Source organism: Myxine glutinosa, chromosome 1 (assembly GCF_964187855.1).
Source record: "Myxine glutinosa chromosome 1, kmMyxGlut1.1, whole genome shotgun sequence".
In the NCBI taxonomy this organism is placed as follows: Eukaryota; Metazoa; Chordata; class Myxini; order Myxiniformes; family Myxinidae; genus Myxine; species Myxine glutinosa.
This window is the reverse complement of record NC_136261.1, coordinates 187,044,858-187,059,881: the sequence shown is the minus strand read 5'-3', so window position 1 is coordinate 187,059,881 and position 15,024 is coordinate 187,044,858. Positions and strand designations below refer to the sequence as shown.

Genomic DNA, 15,024 nt, shown 5'->3' with positions numbered 1-15,024 from the left:
TTAAAATCAACAGCAACATATGGATTAAAGTATATGTAGCACAGATCTTCATGGAGTAGCACACAATTTAAAATACCGTAGTTATATTTTATCATCCTTTTCGACAAATCCAACCTCTGCCATCCAATGTTGCTTTGACCTTAATATATTGTCCTTCGTCCACGGCTCACTTTTATTTGTCCACGTTTTGCTTTCACCACCCACCCCCTCCCCCGCCACCTCCCTCCTAATATCAAGTAATTTTAGGAAAACCAAAGCCCTGTTTCCGCTCTATTTCCTGCTTTCTTGCTCACTAACAAAAAAACACTTTTAAAAGCAAATGTGTTTCTTGGGGTTGGAATGTTTTGCATTCCCTTCTGATCCAATGGCTGACAATGCTGAGAACCCATTTTCAATGCCCATACACCATATGTATCTGCCTATTATCTCGTGATATCTTTGTCCAGCATGTGATTTAACCCGAGATCATTGTAAAAATATAAACAAAAATGAGGCAATGTTCTTTTTGAGAGTGTAGATAGTGACAGGGATAAGACAACGCTGTTGGTGTGTTGTGCTGTTACACAACCCTTTACGTGACAATGCAATGTGATTCCCACTTCAAGGAAGGGACAAAATGCGAAGCAGAGCGCAGCATCTTTGCTGTACCACTAGGAATTCTGAAATCATTGGAACCACATCCAATGATGTGCTTGCCTGTCTATCATGAAGCATCGGAGGGAATGGGGACCATTTATCAAATTATTACCCATTGCAGAATGAAGAGGGTAGGGGACAAACATTTTGACATCTTTGTATATGCTATATGCAAAGGCCCCTTTTGGAATTTTGTTTAAGCAGCAATGCTTCGTCTTTTTGGGGGGATGCAAAATGATTTGATATTAAATAGGTCTTTTTCAAAACTTTGTCTTTGGCGAATGAGAAATAGAAACTTGAGGTCTACAGACTTTGGAGTACAATATTCATGTTATAAAAGGAGCCGTATCTGTCTGTCTGTCTTTGTCGTGTTATAACTTGAGAGCTAATCTTAATATAATTCACCAAATGTCCGTCCGTCCGTTCGAATGTTGCAAAAACGGCTCAGCCGATCGCAACGATATTTTGGGTGGGTATTCCTGGGACCCATGGGAGTAAAATAGACTATATTGTTTTTCCAAGTTTTCCAATTTTCCAGTTTTTCCAAACACGATGGAATAATCTTGACCGATATGAACAGTGATTTGGCTTTTGTTGAAATTCTTCAAATGCTGTTTATTCTACGTACCAGGAGAGAGTAGATCGACTCCTGACGAACTCTTCCTATATAAACGTGCGGCTCCGAAGTAACATGGCAGCGTGTGCAAAGCGACTGAGAAACAGGTGTAGCGGCCGCTTCGGTATTACAGATTCGGCGCGCACTCTTCACACATAAACGTGCGACTGAGAAAGACATGTAGCGGCCACTTCCGTTTTGCAGAATTCAATCTTTTTTCGAAATGGGCGCCATGTACTGTTTAGATTTTGATGATTTGCGTGTTGTATGATTCAACGGATGTTTATATGAATCGTTTAAAATAGAAAAAGCCTTCAATTTCAGATATTTTGCCTTTTCATTTTGGCCTCCCAATTGAAGCCCCGCCCATAGGGCGGGTACCGTTGCTAGTACATACAATTTCAATAAATCCAACTATGGTGGATTCGGGTAACTCCTGGGAGTGCTTGTGCTCCAAATTCTTTTTTTATAGGTACATAGACACACGTGTCAAAACCGCAAATGCCAACATTACACGTGACGTTGGTTATCCCTGCACGGAGAGCAGGATCTCCCAGCAATCCTTTCCCCCCCCCCCCCCCCCCATAGATTAGCCATTGCAGCAAAGATTGGTATTTCCGTCAGCGAAGCGACAGGTCTTATATTCTAGTATTACTAAAAGGAGAAGTGTCCTTCAATGTGTTACTGCCGCTTTATTCTAACGGGTTTGTGCTGTCATAGAATAACAAAATTGGTACCGTTGGAAAGCTATCAATCGATTTGCTTGGTTGGAAAACTGATAATCAATTTGCTTGGAACAAAGATTTGTGTCCATTTAATCTTAAGAATGGCTGTTTTAAAAGCACCCCTTTCCATGATGAAGGACGAATAAGCAGGACCTTGAGTTTAATGTAGCTGTTTAAATGGTACAACAGTAAGAACCCTATAGAAAAATGTGTGACAGATACGGAAGGAGTATAACAACAACAACAACAACAACAGCAGCAGCAGCAACAACAACTGTTATAAAAGATCCTTTTTTGCATGTGTCACATCATTTTACATCCTCATAGAGATTCAATATGTTTGTGAAGTGCAACATGCTCTTCTTTTGATTTGTAGGGTAGGGTTAGGGTTCGGGTTAGGGTTAGGGTAGGATTGTTAGGGTTAGGGTTAGGGTTGTTAGGGTTAGGGGTTGTTTGATCGTCTTTTAATTAAATTCGTCAGTGAAGTGATGGGTCGGCACACCTAATGTCTGAATTGAGCTGGCAAAGACTAACGTTTTGTGTTTGTGTTCACATTTTATTTCCTCGCACACCCAGAGGCATGCCTTCAGCCAGAGAAGGTTGGCCGGTGTCGTGCATCCTTCTTACGCTGGTCCTACCATGCGAAGGACAAGACGTGTATCGAATTCATTTATGGAGGCTGCAAGGGAAATGAGAACAGATTTGAAACAAAAGAAAAATGCACTTCCACATGTATACCAGGTGTGACTCACTTTCTTAAAATGCTTTATGTTACATTTGTGCCACTTTTCAATGAAGTGCTTAGAAAATAACATAACCCATGAAAAAGATGTCATTATTTTATGGGGATTGTATATTGTCTGATAAGGGGCTGGCAGGATGGCCTAGATGTACTCACACTCTTCTCTAAGCTGTCTATCCTGGATTCGAATCCCGACCAAGCTATAAACTGTCATCCCGGTGTTTCACAAACAGTGTGATTCATAAATGTGAGTGCCGGCCCTCGGATGTACGAGTATGTTAAACTGGGCGTCCCGTTAGTTGGTGGATGTAAAAGTCCCCACATTGTCCTTCGCGAAGAGTAGGTGAGATATTGCCGTCACCATGGTCAAATTCCAGATTCCTGCCATAGCCAGAAGAGGGCATTGCATCAGTGGCACAACCTCACACTCAGCCAATGATACTACCCCGCAGCCTTGTGCTGCATACCAACAAAGAAGAATATCAGACTGCAATAAAATGGGTCAGTTTTACCCTACTGATGCATCATCACCCTGACAGCAACTCGTATAAGTTTGAGAGGAACGTGTGAGGCAGAAAATTGGCTGATAAGCCATGGTGCAAAGCTACCTCTGAGGGTTAACACCCTCTTAGCCATAAACTCTGCTGAAAAAGGATGATAACCTGTGTGAAAGGAGCACAATGAGGTAGTAATGCTTTTTGTAAAGCCGCAAGACCGAATGCTGTTGGGCACATTCATAATGCAGTTGCCTGTTCCGCTCAAGTGCAAACACATTTGTTGTACCTTGCATGGAATGCGTCATGGAATGACTCGTATACGACCTGGTTTACGACGACTTAACTTTAACAGCACCTTCCATGTCAGCCATTAACCCTCAGGTAGTTTTGCACCTTGTCTTATCAGCCAGGTGTTTTGCCAATTTTCTGCTTCATTAGTTCATTTTGTACTTGTATGAGACGCTGTCAGGACAGCAACACATTAGTAGGGTAAAACGAAACTGTCCACAACGGTATAAACCCAGCTCACATTTCCTGATAGTAGGTTGAACAACCCAACGCTTTGTGAATTTGGCTTCAATGGTAGGAAGAGCAGACATTTATGAATCAAAAAGCGGTGTCGCTGCGGACACTCAGCTGCCACAAGCCCTTGGTAACTTTTCTGACTCTTGCTTAAAATCCCAAAAAGGCAAAATGATTGCTGGGCCATGATTTCATAGTGTGTTTTCATATTGAAAATCAAGTTCAAGCAAGGTTTTGTCCTTGTGCTCTACAGGTGAGTACTGTACACCTTGAGTTTGATTTTGGACGCCTGTGTTGCAATTTAGCAGTCTTACTGCCCCAGCCAAGCTCTCCTCCTGACTTTGTCATAATCTCGCGTCATCGTGTACAGCTTGGGGAGGAACATGACTTAACGCTTGTGTGGATTGTATATTATCGGAGCGGAAGTCGTCTGGTTGCGTTCACACATCATTGGTTGAGTGAGGCTTCGGATGAGAGAACAGCTGATCAAATATATGCCCATGTCGACAATACATGGAGTGTGTGTGTGTGTGTGTGTGTGTGTGTGTGTGTGTGTGTGTGTGTGTGTGTGTGTGTGTGTGTGTGTGTGTGTGTGTGTGTGTGTGTGTGTGTCTGTGTCATGTTCTTGTGGAGTTTTACTGGAGCTTTCCGATGTGGAATGTGATGCACTGAAATGATTGTCATGATCTCCTGAGTTGATTAGGCCATTTACCAACAAAAAATCTTGAGGAATTTCTTTGTTTCTGGAAAAGTGCTATGATAGGTGTATAGAGCAGCTTAATATGTCCCCCTCCCTAATGAACGTATAATCCCCCTTTGCCCCCCCACACCCATTCACCCCCATCGTCCCCCCACGGCCTGACCCAAGCACATCTTGGTTTGGTGAAATGGCAAGCCAATGCTAAAGCAGTGCAGCAGGTAGGTATGCTACAAGGCCGTGAAGACCAATGAAAATTTGGTCCAATGGACCAACGGGCCCACTAGTGAGGCAGAAAGTGACTGCCTTCAGAGACCATATCTGATCACTCCCTGAAGTGGAATCTATTACCCAATGGTGCCTTTTGTCTTTTGGACATGAGGATGAAAAGTTTGACTATGATCAAATTTACTAATTCTCTTTTTTTTAACCTGACTTTTCTTTCACTTTAATTGTTTCACTGAAAAACAGGTGAAATAATTTACCCAGGGACTTAGGTGTGGCATCGGAAATGTCCTCTTGAGCATCAGGTCATAGACCGACAATCAGAAGAGCCATTCGACCAACTTATAACATCATGTTTGGGTCGTGCTAAATTCATCGAATATCCTTCTTTCCTTGTCACAGATTAATTTTTTGTTCTTGTTACAGTTGCAGATGGAGTTGTGGGGCGGCTGAGTGATAAGGAAGAGGAAATAAAAGGGAATGATACTCTTCCCTTTAATCCAGGTTGGTGCACCAAACATTAAAACCATTAAAATAATCAAGAACAACAAATGTGATCACCAAAATGCACATGAAGCAATGGTTGTGCGTAACTTCTGCAGCAACATTCTTTATCATCGATATGGAGTAAATATTTTGGGGTTATTATGATGTAATTTGTGATTTTTATGGCATTTGTGATCAGATTTTCACCATCTAAAAGTGTGCAATGATTTTGGCAACCATCACGTCATCATATTCCATGCATGTTTTATAAAAAATATCATATCTTGTTTGTTTGTCAATGCATAATCGATAAAATGTCAAATTTTACCTCATTCGAACTTGACAATGACCTTCAAAGTCAAAATCAGAAATGGCATCCACCCACGTCATGTTTGACATCACATGCCCTATGTAACAAGCATGGATGCCCTCTATTAACATGAAAAAAGTGTCCTCACTTTGTCTAGAGTGCTTCCTGAATGTTGGCAGGTCTACTAATTCATCACAAATTCAGTGGATAGTAGCATTGCTCCTGAAGTTCTACTGATGCAGTGCCCTATGGGTTAGGGCATAAAACAAAGAATATGCAGTGACCCAACCACCAAAAAGTTTTTAGGTGTTGATTTTAACCACACACACCAATGTTTGTGCATGCATGCATGCTTATTAATCTTCCTTTCACCCCTTCTCCATCCTCTCTTTTATTTCCAGGTCATTGTTTGGAACCTGTGGAGGTGGGCCAGTGCAATCGTGCTTATGTTCGCTGGGCATACTATGCCACTAACTCAACATGCCAGAAGTTTATGTACGGAGGTTGTACCGGCAATGGAAATAGATTTCCCACAAAAATGAAATGTTCCAAAAGCTGTGCACCTCAATATAGTAAGTTTGTAATGGGTTAACTATGTTTCTTGTATATTTATTAAATGACATGATATTTATGAGGAAGGGTGGTCGAGAGGAATGTCGACAGACGGGCACACACACGGAAACAAACAAACAATAAATATGTCGTGCATAGCACGATACTTGCAAAATCCCTAAAATAAGTTGTTGGCCCATGATGACCTCAAAAATAATTGGTGGTTGAATTCAGTGACCTGGTGTGCAAATCCTCTTAAAATTACAAGTCAATCAGATGAAAATTGAGGATTTTAGAAATTTGGCCTGTGTTGACCTTTTGGCCGATGTTGACCTCAAAAATACTTGGTGGTTGAATTTATTGACCAGATCTGCAAATACTCTTCAAATTTCAAGTTAATCAGATGAAAATTGAGGATTTTATTAATTTGGTACATGTTGACCTCTTGGCCTATGTTGAACTCAAAACAATAAATATGTCGTGCATAGCATGTGGATTGTAAGTAACTCGAGGCCTCTTTTGGAAAAATTATGAATTTAGTGTCCGAATAAATAAAAAAAGTTTAGAAAAATATGGTTGAATTTAGTGTCCAGATATGCAAGTCCTCTTCACATTTCACGTTAATTGGATGAAAATTGAGGATTTAAGAAATTTGGCCTATGTGGACCTTTTGGCCTATGTTGACCTAAAATATAATTAATGGTTGAATTTAGTGACCAGATATGCAAATCCTCTTCAAATTTCAAGTCAATCGGATGAAAATTGAGGCTTTTAGAAAATTTACAAAGTTGGTGACCTTTGGCCTCTGTTGACCTATTGATCTTTTGACCCCAAAAACAATAGGCTTCTTGCATTATGACCAACTCTACCATTTGGTGAAGTTTCGTGAAGATCGGTTGAAAATTGTGACCTGTAGCCGACTGACATACAAACAGACAGACAGGCAGACAGACACAATAACGCACAAGACCAACCAATATACGAGAAAAATCTTCGATTTTCGCAAGTAACGAGACAGACCGACATAACAAAAGAAAACACGTCTCTCTTAACATTCTCAATCCAAGTCTATTTAATACGTTTTCTCAGCTTCCTTCCTTCTCCCACGAGCTTTATTACTTTCTTTACAGCTTCATCTTCTGACCTCCTTCACACATGATCATACCAACCAAGGCTTCTTCTCCTTAGTTCTTCACCAGTATTGATATTATAATCTCTTCCTGATTTCTTAGCTTGGTTTTTTTTTCTTTCTTTCCGACACAATCCATTCGCTCTTAATTTCATTCTCTTCTCTGTTCCTTCCATTATTGTTACATCTTCAATCCGCATTGCCCACATTTCGCTTGCATCCATCAATATAGGTCTTTTATAAACTTTTTTTTTTTTACAGATGATGGAATGTTTCTGTGCTCATGATGCCTCTTAGTTGCCTCCATGTATTCCATGCTGACTTTATTAATGATTTAACAGATAATTCCCCTCCTGATTGATGCCTCTATCATGTCTTCACGGCAGCAGAAACTTTTGACTTTTTATAAATTAAATTCTGAGGATTTCATTATCTTCATCTTTTCCTTGAAATTATTGATCCTCAACATCTTGACACCATATATAGACACCTTGAAATTATTGATGACACCATATATGTATAATAATGCCTAAATTGAATCGAGTTCCTTCCAACTCCTTTTACGCATATTGAATAAGGCTATTGTCCTCTTTCTTTCCTTTCTCCTTCTCCACTCACACATAACCTTCGTTTTATTATGTTGCGTTCGCGAAACGAGAAGCGGGGTTAAGCGACCAGTTAAGCAAGCATGTATGTCGTATGTACGTGTCTGCATTTTTATTACAAGCATTTTCTCAGCAACCATTGGTCCGGTTGCCACGAAATCTTCACCATGCTTCTCCCCATGAAGATCTTTTTTAGTGATAATTATGATGTTATAGGTCATGTGGTATGGGCGCATCTTCTTTAAATTAATTACCCTGCGCTTACGAAGCGAAAAGAAGGGTTAGGCATTCGGGTGCGTACGTGTGACGTAAGTCGTGTGTGCGTGTCTGCATTTTTAAAATCCATTTTCTCGACAACCGTTGGTTTGATTGACAATAAATTTTACCATAGGAGCGCCTCTGCCTATAGATGTTTTTATTCATAATTATGACGTCATAAGTCACGTGATAAGGACGCCATCTTAGGAAAAACGTTGCACCTCTATATCTCCGAAACCGCTCAATGGAAAAAAGTGAAACAAGGCTCATTGTCAAGTACTCCCCATGCGGAATAAGATTTGCTAATGATGATATCACCCGTTCCTTCATTATGACGTCATATTTCGACAAGTACAATGCTTGATCTGATCAGTATGAAAAAAAAAAACAAGACCATAAGTCTAACAGCAGCATAGCCGGGCTTGTAAAATATTATAAACCACAAACATACATGATTAGCTTTTTTCACAGTCGCTAATGCTGTTCATAATATTAAACAAATAAATTTGGAGGAATCCAGACATCCATGAGGTAAGTTTTACTTACAGAACTGAGCGAAGATCTACTGTAATCTATATACCCCACAAGGGTTTGTTGGTGTGCTCATTTACCAAGCAGCTAGCTAGCGCTTGCCAAGCCAGCTGTTCCTTAAGGGTTTTGAATAGATTGCTTGCTTGAATGCTTAAACCACTTGGCGATCTCTCCACAAAAAATGGGGCCGCTAAGGAAGTGATAGTAGTTACATATGTATTGTTACGAATTTGGTAGAGCAGAGTAGATCTGAGTAGGTAACATGCTTCGACTGTCGCGTTAGGGAATCTACCTGTAATAAGTCATGTGTAGGCGTTTTGTCGGCTAAGATGTATGATTGTGAATCTACCAGGAGATTCGTGTGTTAAGTAGTGTAGGCAATAATGAGTAGAGCCCTTGTATGTCTCATCTGGTAGCCAAACCTTTTTTTTTTTTTTTTTTTCTTTTTGTACACCGCTCCTTTCCTATGCCATCTCCAGGCATTGCAAATCGTCATTGCTGGGCACCGAAGGGGGCTCGGCAGTGACGCACGCTGAAAGAGAGTACTCAGTTTTCACTCTGGTTGTTTTCTTGTTTTCTTGTTTGTTTGTCCGGGCGATATCTCAGCCATCCTTTGAGCTAGGAAGCTGAACTTTTGGCACAATAGTGAGAAAGTGCTTTGTCAAAAACGGTATTTTTTTTTTGGGGATTAATCAATAAATTGAGGAGTTATTTCATTATTAGCGATTAATTAAGTACTTATTTAATTAATCAAATTTCCTTTCTCTTCTGACCATTAACTCAGGCACCTTTTGAGTTAGGAAGCTGATATTTGGACATGCCAGTGACCAGGTGATTTGGCTGCAAAGGATATTTTTGATTTATTAATTAATCAATTAATCGATTAATTATTTAATTATTCGATTAATGACAAAAAAAAATTTTTTCTTAAAGTTACAGATTCTGATGAAATAGTGGTAGTTTATGTGTTCTCTGAATCCCTGGTGTTGGGCTAGCGGCTAGGGTGCCGGCTTAGGATCCTAGGATCCTGGGTTCGAATCTCGGTCGATCGCCGAATTAATGCCAGGGGGGTTGACTCAGCCTGTCATCCTTCCGAGGTCGGCTAATTGAGTACCAGTTCACTGGTAATTCCCTGTTTGTCGTTGAAGGCGGCAAAAAGGGTTGGCGTCAGGAAGGGCATCCGGCCGTAAAACATTGCTTCAAAAAGGGGACCAAAAAACAACAACTACCATGGTCCCCGAAAAGGCCAACCCCCGCTTTGCGGGGAAAAATGGCCTCTAAACGGTGGTTTTTATGTGTTCTCTGACCAAATTGATTAATAATTTAATTTTTTTATGATTATTATTTATTTATTTTCATTATTAATCATTTATTTATTTTCTTTCTCATTTGGCCAATATCTCAGGCACCTTTTGAGCTGGGAAGCTAATATTTGGACATGAGTGACCAAGTGATGTGGCTATCAAGGATATTTTTGATTTATTGATTAATCATTTCATCTATTAATTATTTATTGATTAATCGATTAATTATTTATTGAGTAATCAATTAATTATTTAATTTTTTATAAATGACTTATTTAATTAAATTTCTAAAAGATACATCTTCGGATGAAGCACTAGTGGTTTAGTTATGCGATTAGCCAATTGATTATGAAAATATTTTGTGATAATCTTTTATTGATTTTAATTATACAATTAATCAATCAATTAGTGTACACCTCTCCCTCCCAATGCAGCCTCAATGAGCTGCACTGCGGTATTGCCGGGCGCCAGAGGCGCCCCGGCAATGCCGCGCTGCAGCATATTTAATTATTTGGCATGGGGCGGTGTACTTTGAATGTATGTGTACTTGTTTTTCTTTTTTTTTGTATACTGAATCGAGGCTCGTGAAAGAGCTAACATTTATTTCACAAACAAATCAACCAGACAAACAAAATATATAACAAGTACACATACATTCAAAGTACACCGCCCCCATGCCAAATAATTAAATATCCTACAGCGCGGCATTGCCGGGGCGCCTCCGGCGCCCGGCAATACCGCAGTGGAGCTCATAGAGGCTGCATTGGGAGGGAGAGATGTACATCTAATTGATTGATTAATTGTATAATTAAAATCAATAAAAGATTATCACAAAATATTTTCTTAATCAATTGGCTAATACCATAACAAAACCACTTGTGCTTCATGCGAAGATGTATCTTTTAGAAATTTAATCAAATAAGTCATTAATAAAAAACTAAATAATTAATTGATTAATCAATAAGTAATTCATCGATTAATCAATAAATAATGAATCGATGAAATGATTAATCAATTAATCAAAAATATCCTTGATAGCCACATCACTTGGTCACTGTCATGTCCAAATATTAGCTTCCCAGCTCAAAAGGTGCCTGAGATATTGGCCAAATGAGAAAGAAAATAAATAAATGATTAATAATGAAGATAAATAAATAATAATCATTAAAAAATTAAATTATCAATCAATTCAGTCACAGAACACATAAACCACCACCATTTCATCAGAATCTGTAACTGGGGGGAAAAATTTTTTTTTAGTAATTAATCGAATAATTAAATAATTAATCGATACATTGATTAATTGATTAATTAATAAATCAAAAATATCCTTGATAGCCACATAACCTGGTCACTCATGTCCAAATATTAGCTTCTGAGCTCAAAAGGTGCCTGAGATATTGGCCAAATGAGAAAGAAGATAAATAAATGATTAATAATGAAAATAAATAAATAATAATCATTAAAAAATTAAATTATTAATCAATTCGGTCAGAGAACACATAAACCACCACCATTTCATCAGAATCTGTAACTTAAAAAAAAATTTTTTTTTGTCATTAATCAAATAATTAAATAATTAATCGATTAATTGATTCATTGATTAATTAATAAATCAAAAATAGCCTTTGCAGCCAAATCACCTGGTCATTGGCATGTCCAAATATCAGCTTCCTAACTCAAAAGGTGCCTGAGTTAATGGTCAGAAGAGAAATGAAATTTAATTAATTAAATAAGTACTTAATTAATCGCTAATAATTAAATAACTCATCAATTAATTGATTAATCAAAAAACAAAAAATACCGTTTTTGACAAAGGACTTGCTCACTATTGTGCCGAAATTTCAGCTTCCTAGCTTAAAGGATGGCTGAGATATCGTCCGGACAAACAAACAAGAAAGCAAGAAAGAAAACAAGAAAGAAACCAGAGTGAAAACTAAGTACTCTCTTTCAGCGTGCGTCACTGCCGAGCCCCCTTTGGTGCCTGGCAATGACGATTTGCAATGCCTGGAGATGGCATAGGAAAGGAGCGGTGTACAAAAAGAGGGAGCGGAAGACAAGATGGGGAGAGAAGGGGAAGCACACAAACACAACATTTGAGAGCAGGGAGAAGTGTGTGTGGGAGGGAGAGGGCTTGGGGGGAGGAGGCGTGGGAAGGGGGGGGGGGGAGAGGTATAAAACACAAGGGGACCAAGGACTTCCAGGACAGAAGTTGGTATTTCAAAGAAAAAAAGAAAAAATGTTGGATTTTGGGTGAAATTAGCGGGGGTAGAAAAGATCAAGGTTTTGGATGGGGGAAGATAAGAGATGGTGGTGAACAGCTGTTTTAAAGACCTGGAGGGTGGAGTGGGATTGAAGAGAGTGAGGGAGTTTGTTCCAGAGGTGGGAGAAAAGAGGAATGAAGGAGTGAAGGTGAGCAGAAAGTCTTGATTTTGGCAGTTTAACCATAAGAGGGTTGCAGGCAGATCTTGTGCAACCTGTAGGAATATTTGGGGGACAGAGCCCAGAGAGAGCTGGGGGGGGGGGGGGCAAGGCCAGAGAGGAGTCGGTAGAAGACGGAAAGACCACAACCTGCCTGCGGTGAGTGAGTGAAAGGCCCTTGGAGCTAGCTTCATCGTGGGAGATTCCAATGATTCTGAACGCTTTGGTTTCAACAGCGTGAAGACGAGCTAGGTGTGAGGCAGGAGCACCAGACCAGAGGGGAGAGCAGTATTCCATAGAGCTGTGGATGAAAGCCTTGTAAGTGGTGAGGAGCTCAGGTGTACCAAGGAACGACTTCGCACGACGGAGGATGCCCAGTCGGCGACTGGCTTTGGAGGCCAGATTTGAAATGTGGTTTTCCCAGGAAAGATCATGGCAGATAGTGAGACCCAAAAGCTTGAGTGACAGAACTTCTTGGAGAGGATTATTCAGAAAGTGGATGGGAGGGTTGTCCAGTCGGTCTTTTCGGAGAGACATCGTAAGAGTGTGAGATTTGTCAGGATTGAAAGACATGTTTCACTTGTTTGCCCAGTCTGTGATTTTGTCCAGGTCTGCATAGAGTGAGGAGGCTGCAGACTGCCGATCTGAGGGATGAGGAATGGAGCGACAGAGAGTAGAGTCGTCAGCAAAGAGATAGAGAGGATTTTCAAGAGAGTCAGAGAGATCATTGATGAAGACCAGAAAAAGCACAGGGCCCATTTTGTCAACCTTTGTCCATTTGTCCATTTGTCCATTTTGGCACTGCACACCACTTAAACATTAGTTAGGACCATTAGTACAACACTAAATGATGCCCTTCCCCCTGACACCATTAGGAAGAAATCGGGCTAGAACACCGCCACACGGCTGCCACCATTTGCACCTCCGCGAGGCCTATCCACCTCGCATAGCACGTGCTACAACACAATGAGTAGGGGACGGGAGTGGAGTGACGCAGTGGGCGTAACCTGAGCGAACCGGCGAGTCGGGGGAGGCTCTGATTGGCAGGACAGTGCGCCAATGTTGACGTCACCGGCCAGGGATATTAACAGCGCTGGACACCTTTGAGAGGGAGTTGTTGGATCGAGAGTGGAGCACAGTTCAGTTCAGTTCAGATCTGATCCCGAGTTGAGCAGAGGATTGAGGGAGTCGAGTTCCATTCCGAGTTGAGTTGAGAGAACGCCAGGCAGTTCATTTGAGGTGCGCACGGGCAGAGCTGGCAGTTGATCCAGAGCAGTTGGATTCCTGGCAGTTCGCAGTTCAGCGCAGTTGAACCCGAGCAGTTGGATTCCTGGCAGTGTAGTGCAGAGCCCGAGTCCGTTTTGAGCAGTTGGGTTTGAGACGCGGCAGGACTTTGGTCCGAGTCGACCTCGTGTGGAGCCGCGAGCCTGCGTGGGACGCGTGGCGCTTGGAGCGAGGCCTTGTGGGACTTGGAGCGAAGGACCTCGTGGTGTGCGGTCGGGCTGGGCGGGGCGGTGTTGGACAACAGCCAAGGAAGATGACGAGACAGATAAGCCCGAGCTCCGCGTACATTTTGCACAAAAGACATGTTTCTTTGGTGTTCATATCCCCTCGTCTCGTTTTTGATATCTGGTGTGCGGGATCCCGATTTAGGATATTTATTACCGGCGCGTGCTTTTCACTGTCTTTGCTTTTCCCAATAAACCCTTATATTACTTTTTGTATATAATACCTGAACGCAGTTTACCCGGTGATTGATTTGATAGATAAGGCTGCGGGGACTTGCGCCGTTTCCCTCAATTCCGCGCGCTTAGGTGTTTTAGATTTTGGAATCCGCCATTGAGCTTCCGCCTCGGAGTTAAAGCCTTCGTGATCGGCATCCGCGATCGCCTGATATAAATTTCGGCGGTTGCGCGACAGTATTGATGATTATGTGACTGCAGGCATTCGGCATTTGCCTTTGTGATGAAATAACAGTTTGCAATTCGGAATATATCTTCGTCATAATAACTTTTGTAAGTTACATCCCATATTACTTTAGTTATTTTTGGTTTGCTGACACAAATCATATTCTAACAATTAAACTTTTGATGATTTCAGATGCTATAAGAAAAGGAAGATTGATAACAGCAAAAAAGGAAGAATTTGGTTTGTACCCTTTTCAAGTTTCACAATTGTTTGCCTTTATTCTTGATGTGAAGTATGTTTTTGCACATCCCCCCTTTCTTTTTGGGGAGCTGGGGAGTTGATTTTGTGAAAAAGAGAAAAAGAAAAGCCTCTTGTCTATTTTTTGCTTGTTTTTGCAAGTAGTCATTTTCGCTTACTCTAGTTCATGGTGACTACATCAACAACTGTGCCTTAATCAGCTGGGGCATGGATTTGTAAAGGAAGCTCATCTTTCAAGCTTTCTCAAGAAAAAGACAACATTTTAGCTATAAATCGATTTTCAAGCAAACAAGCACTGACAAAAACAAATTCTGTTTTTTTCTGAACTGAAACAACCTGAACCCTCCAGGATATTGTCGCATGAAGTCGGATCCGGGGCCATGTCGGGCAGCCTTTATACGCTGGTTCCATGACCCGGAAACCAGTACTTGCGATAATTTCACATATGGGGGCTGTCAAGGCAACTTGAATAACTTTCTGACAGAGGAGCAATGTCTTCACAGATGTGGACCTCAGATGAGTAAGTTTTTTTTTGTTTTTTTTTGTTAGTTCACGTTTTTGCCTTTTGCATTTATTTACTCCGAGTGTAAAACAATGTCTCC

General features: G+C 40.8%; 1 protein-coding gene across 2 annotated transcripts in view; it reads left to right on the top strand.

Annotated features, from left to right (window-relative positions):
• Positions 1 to 15,024, top strand: part of LOC137432063 (papilin) — a 200,703-nt gene that overhangs the window by 117,126 nt on the left and 68,553 nt on the right. For both annotated transcript variants that reach the window (XM_068123806.2, XM_068123801.2), the window contains exons 3-7: positions 2,554 to 2,718; positions 5,087 to 5,164; positions 5,858 to 6,028; positions 14,357 to 14,404; positions 14,772 to 14,942. In XM_068123806.2, the coding sequence (XP_067979907.2) occupies positions 2,554 to 2,718; positions 5,087 to 5,164; positions 5,858 to 6,028; positions 14,357 to 14,404; positions 14,772 to 14,942 (633 nt within the window). The remainder of the gene's footprint in view (positions 1 to 2,553; positions 2,719 to 5,086; positions 5,165 to 5,857; positions 6,029 to 14,356; positions 14,405 to 14,771; positions 14,943 to 15,024) is intronic.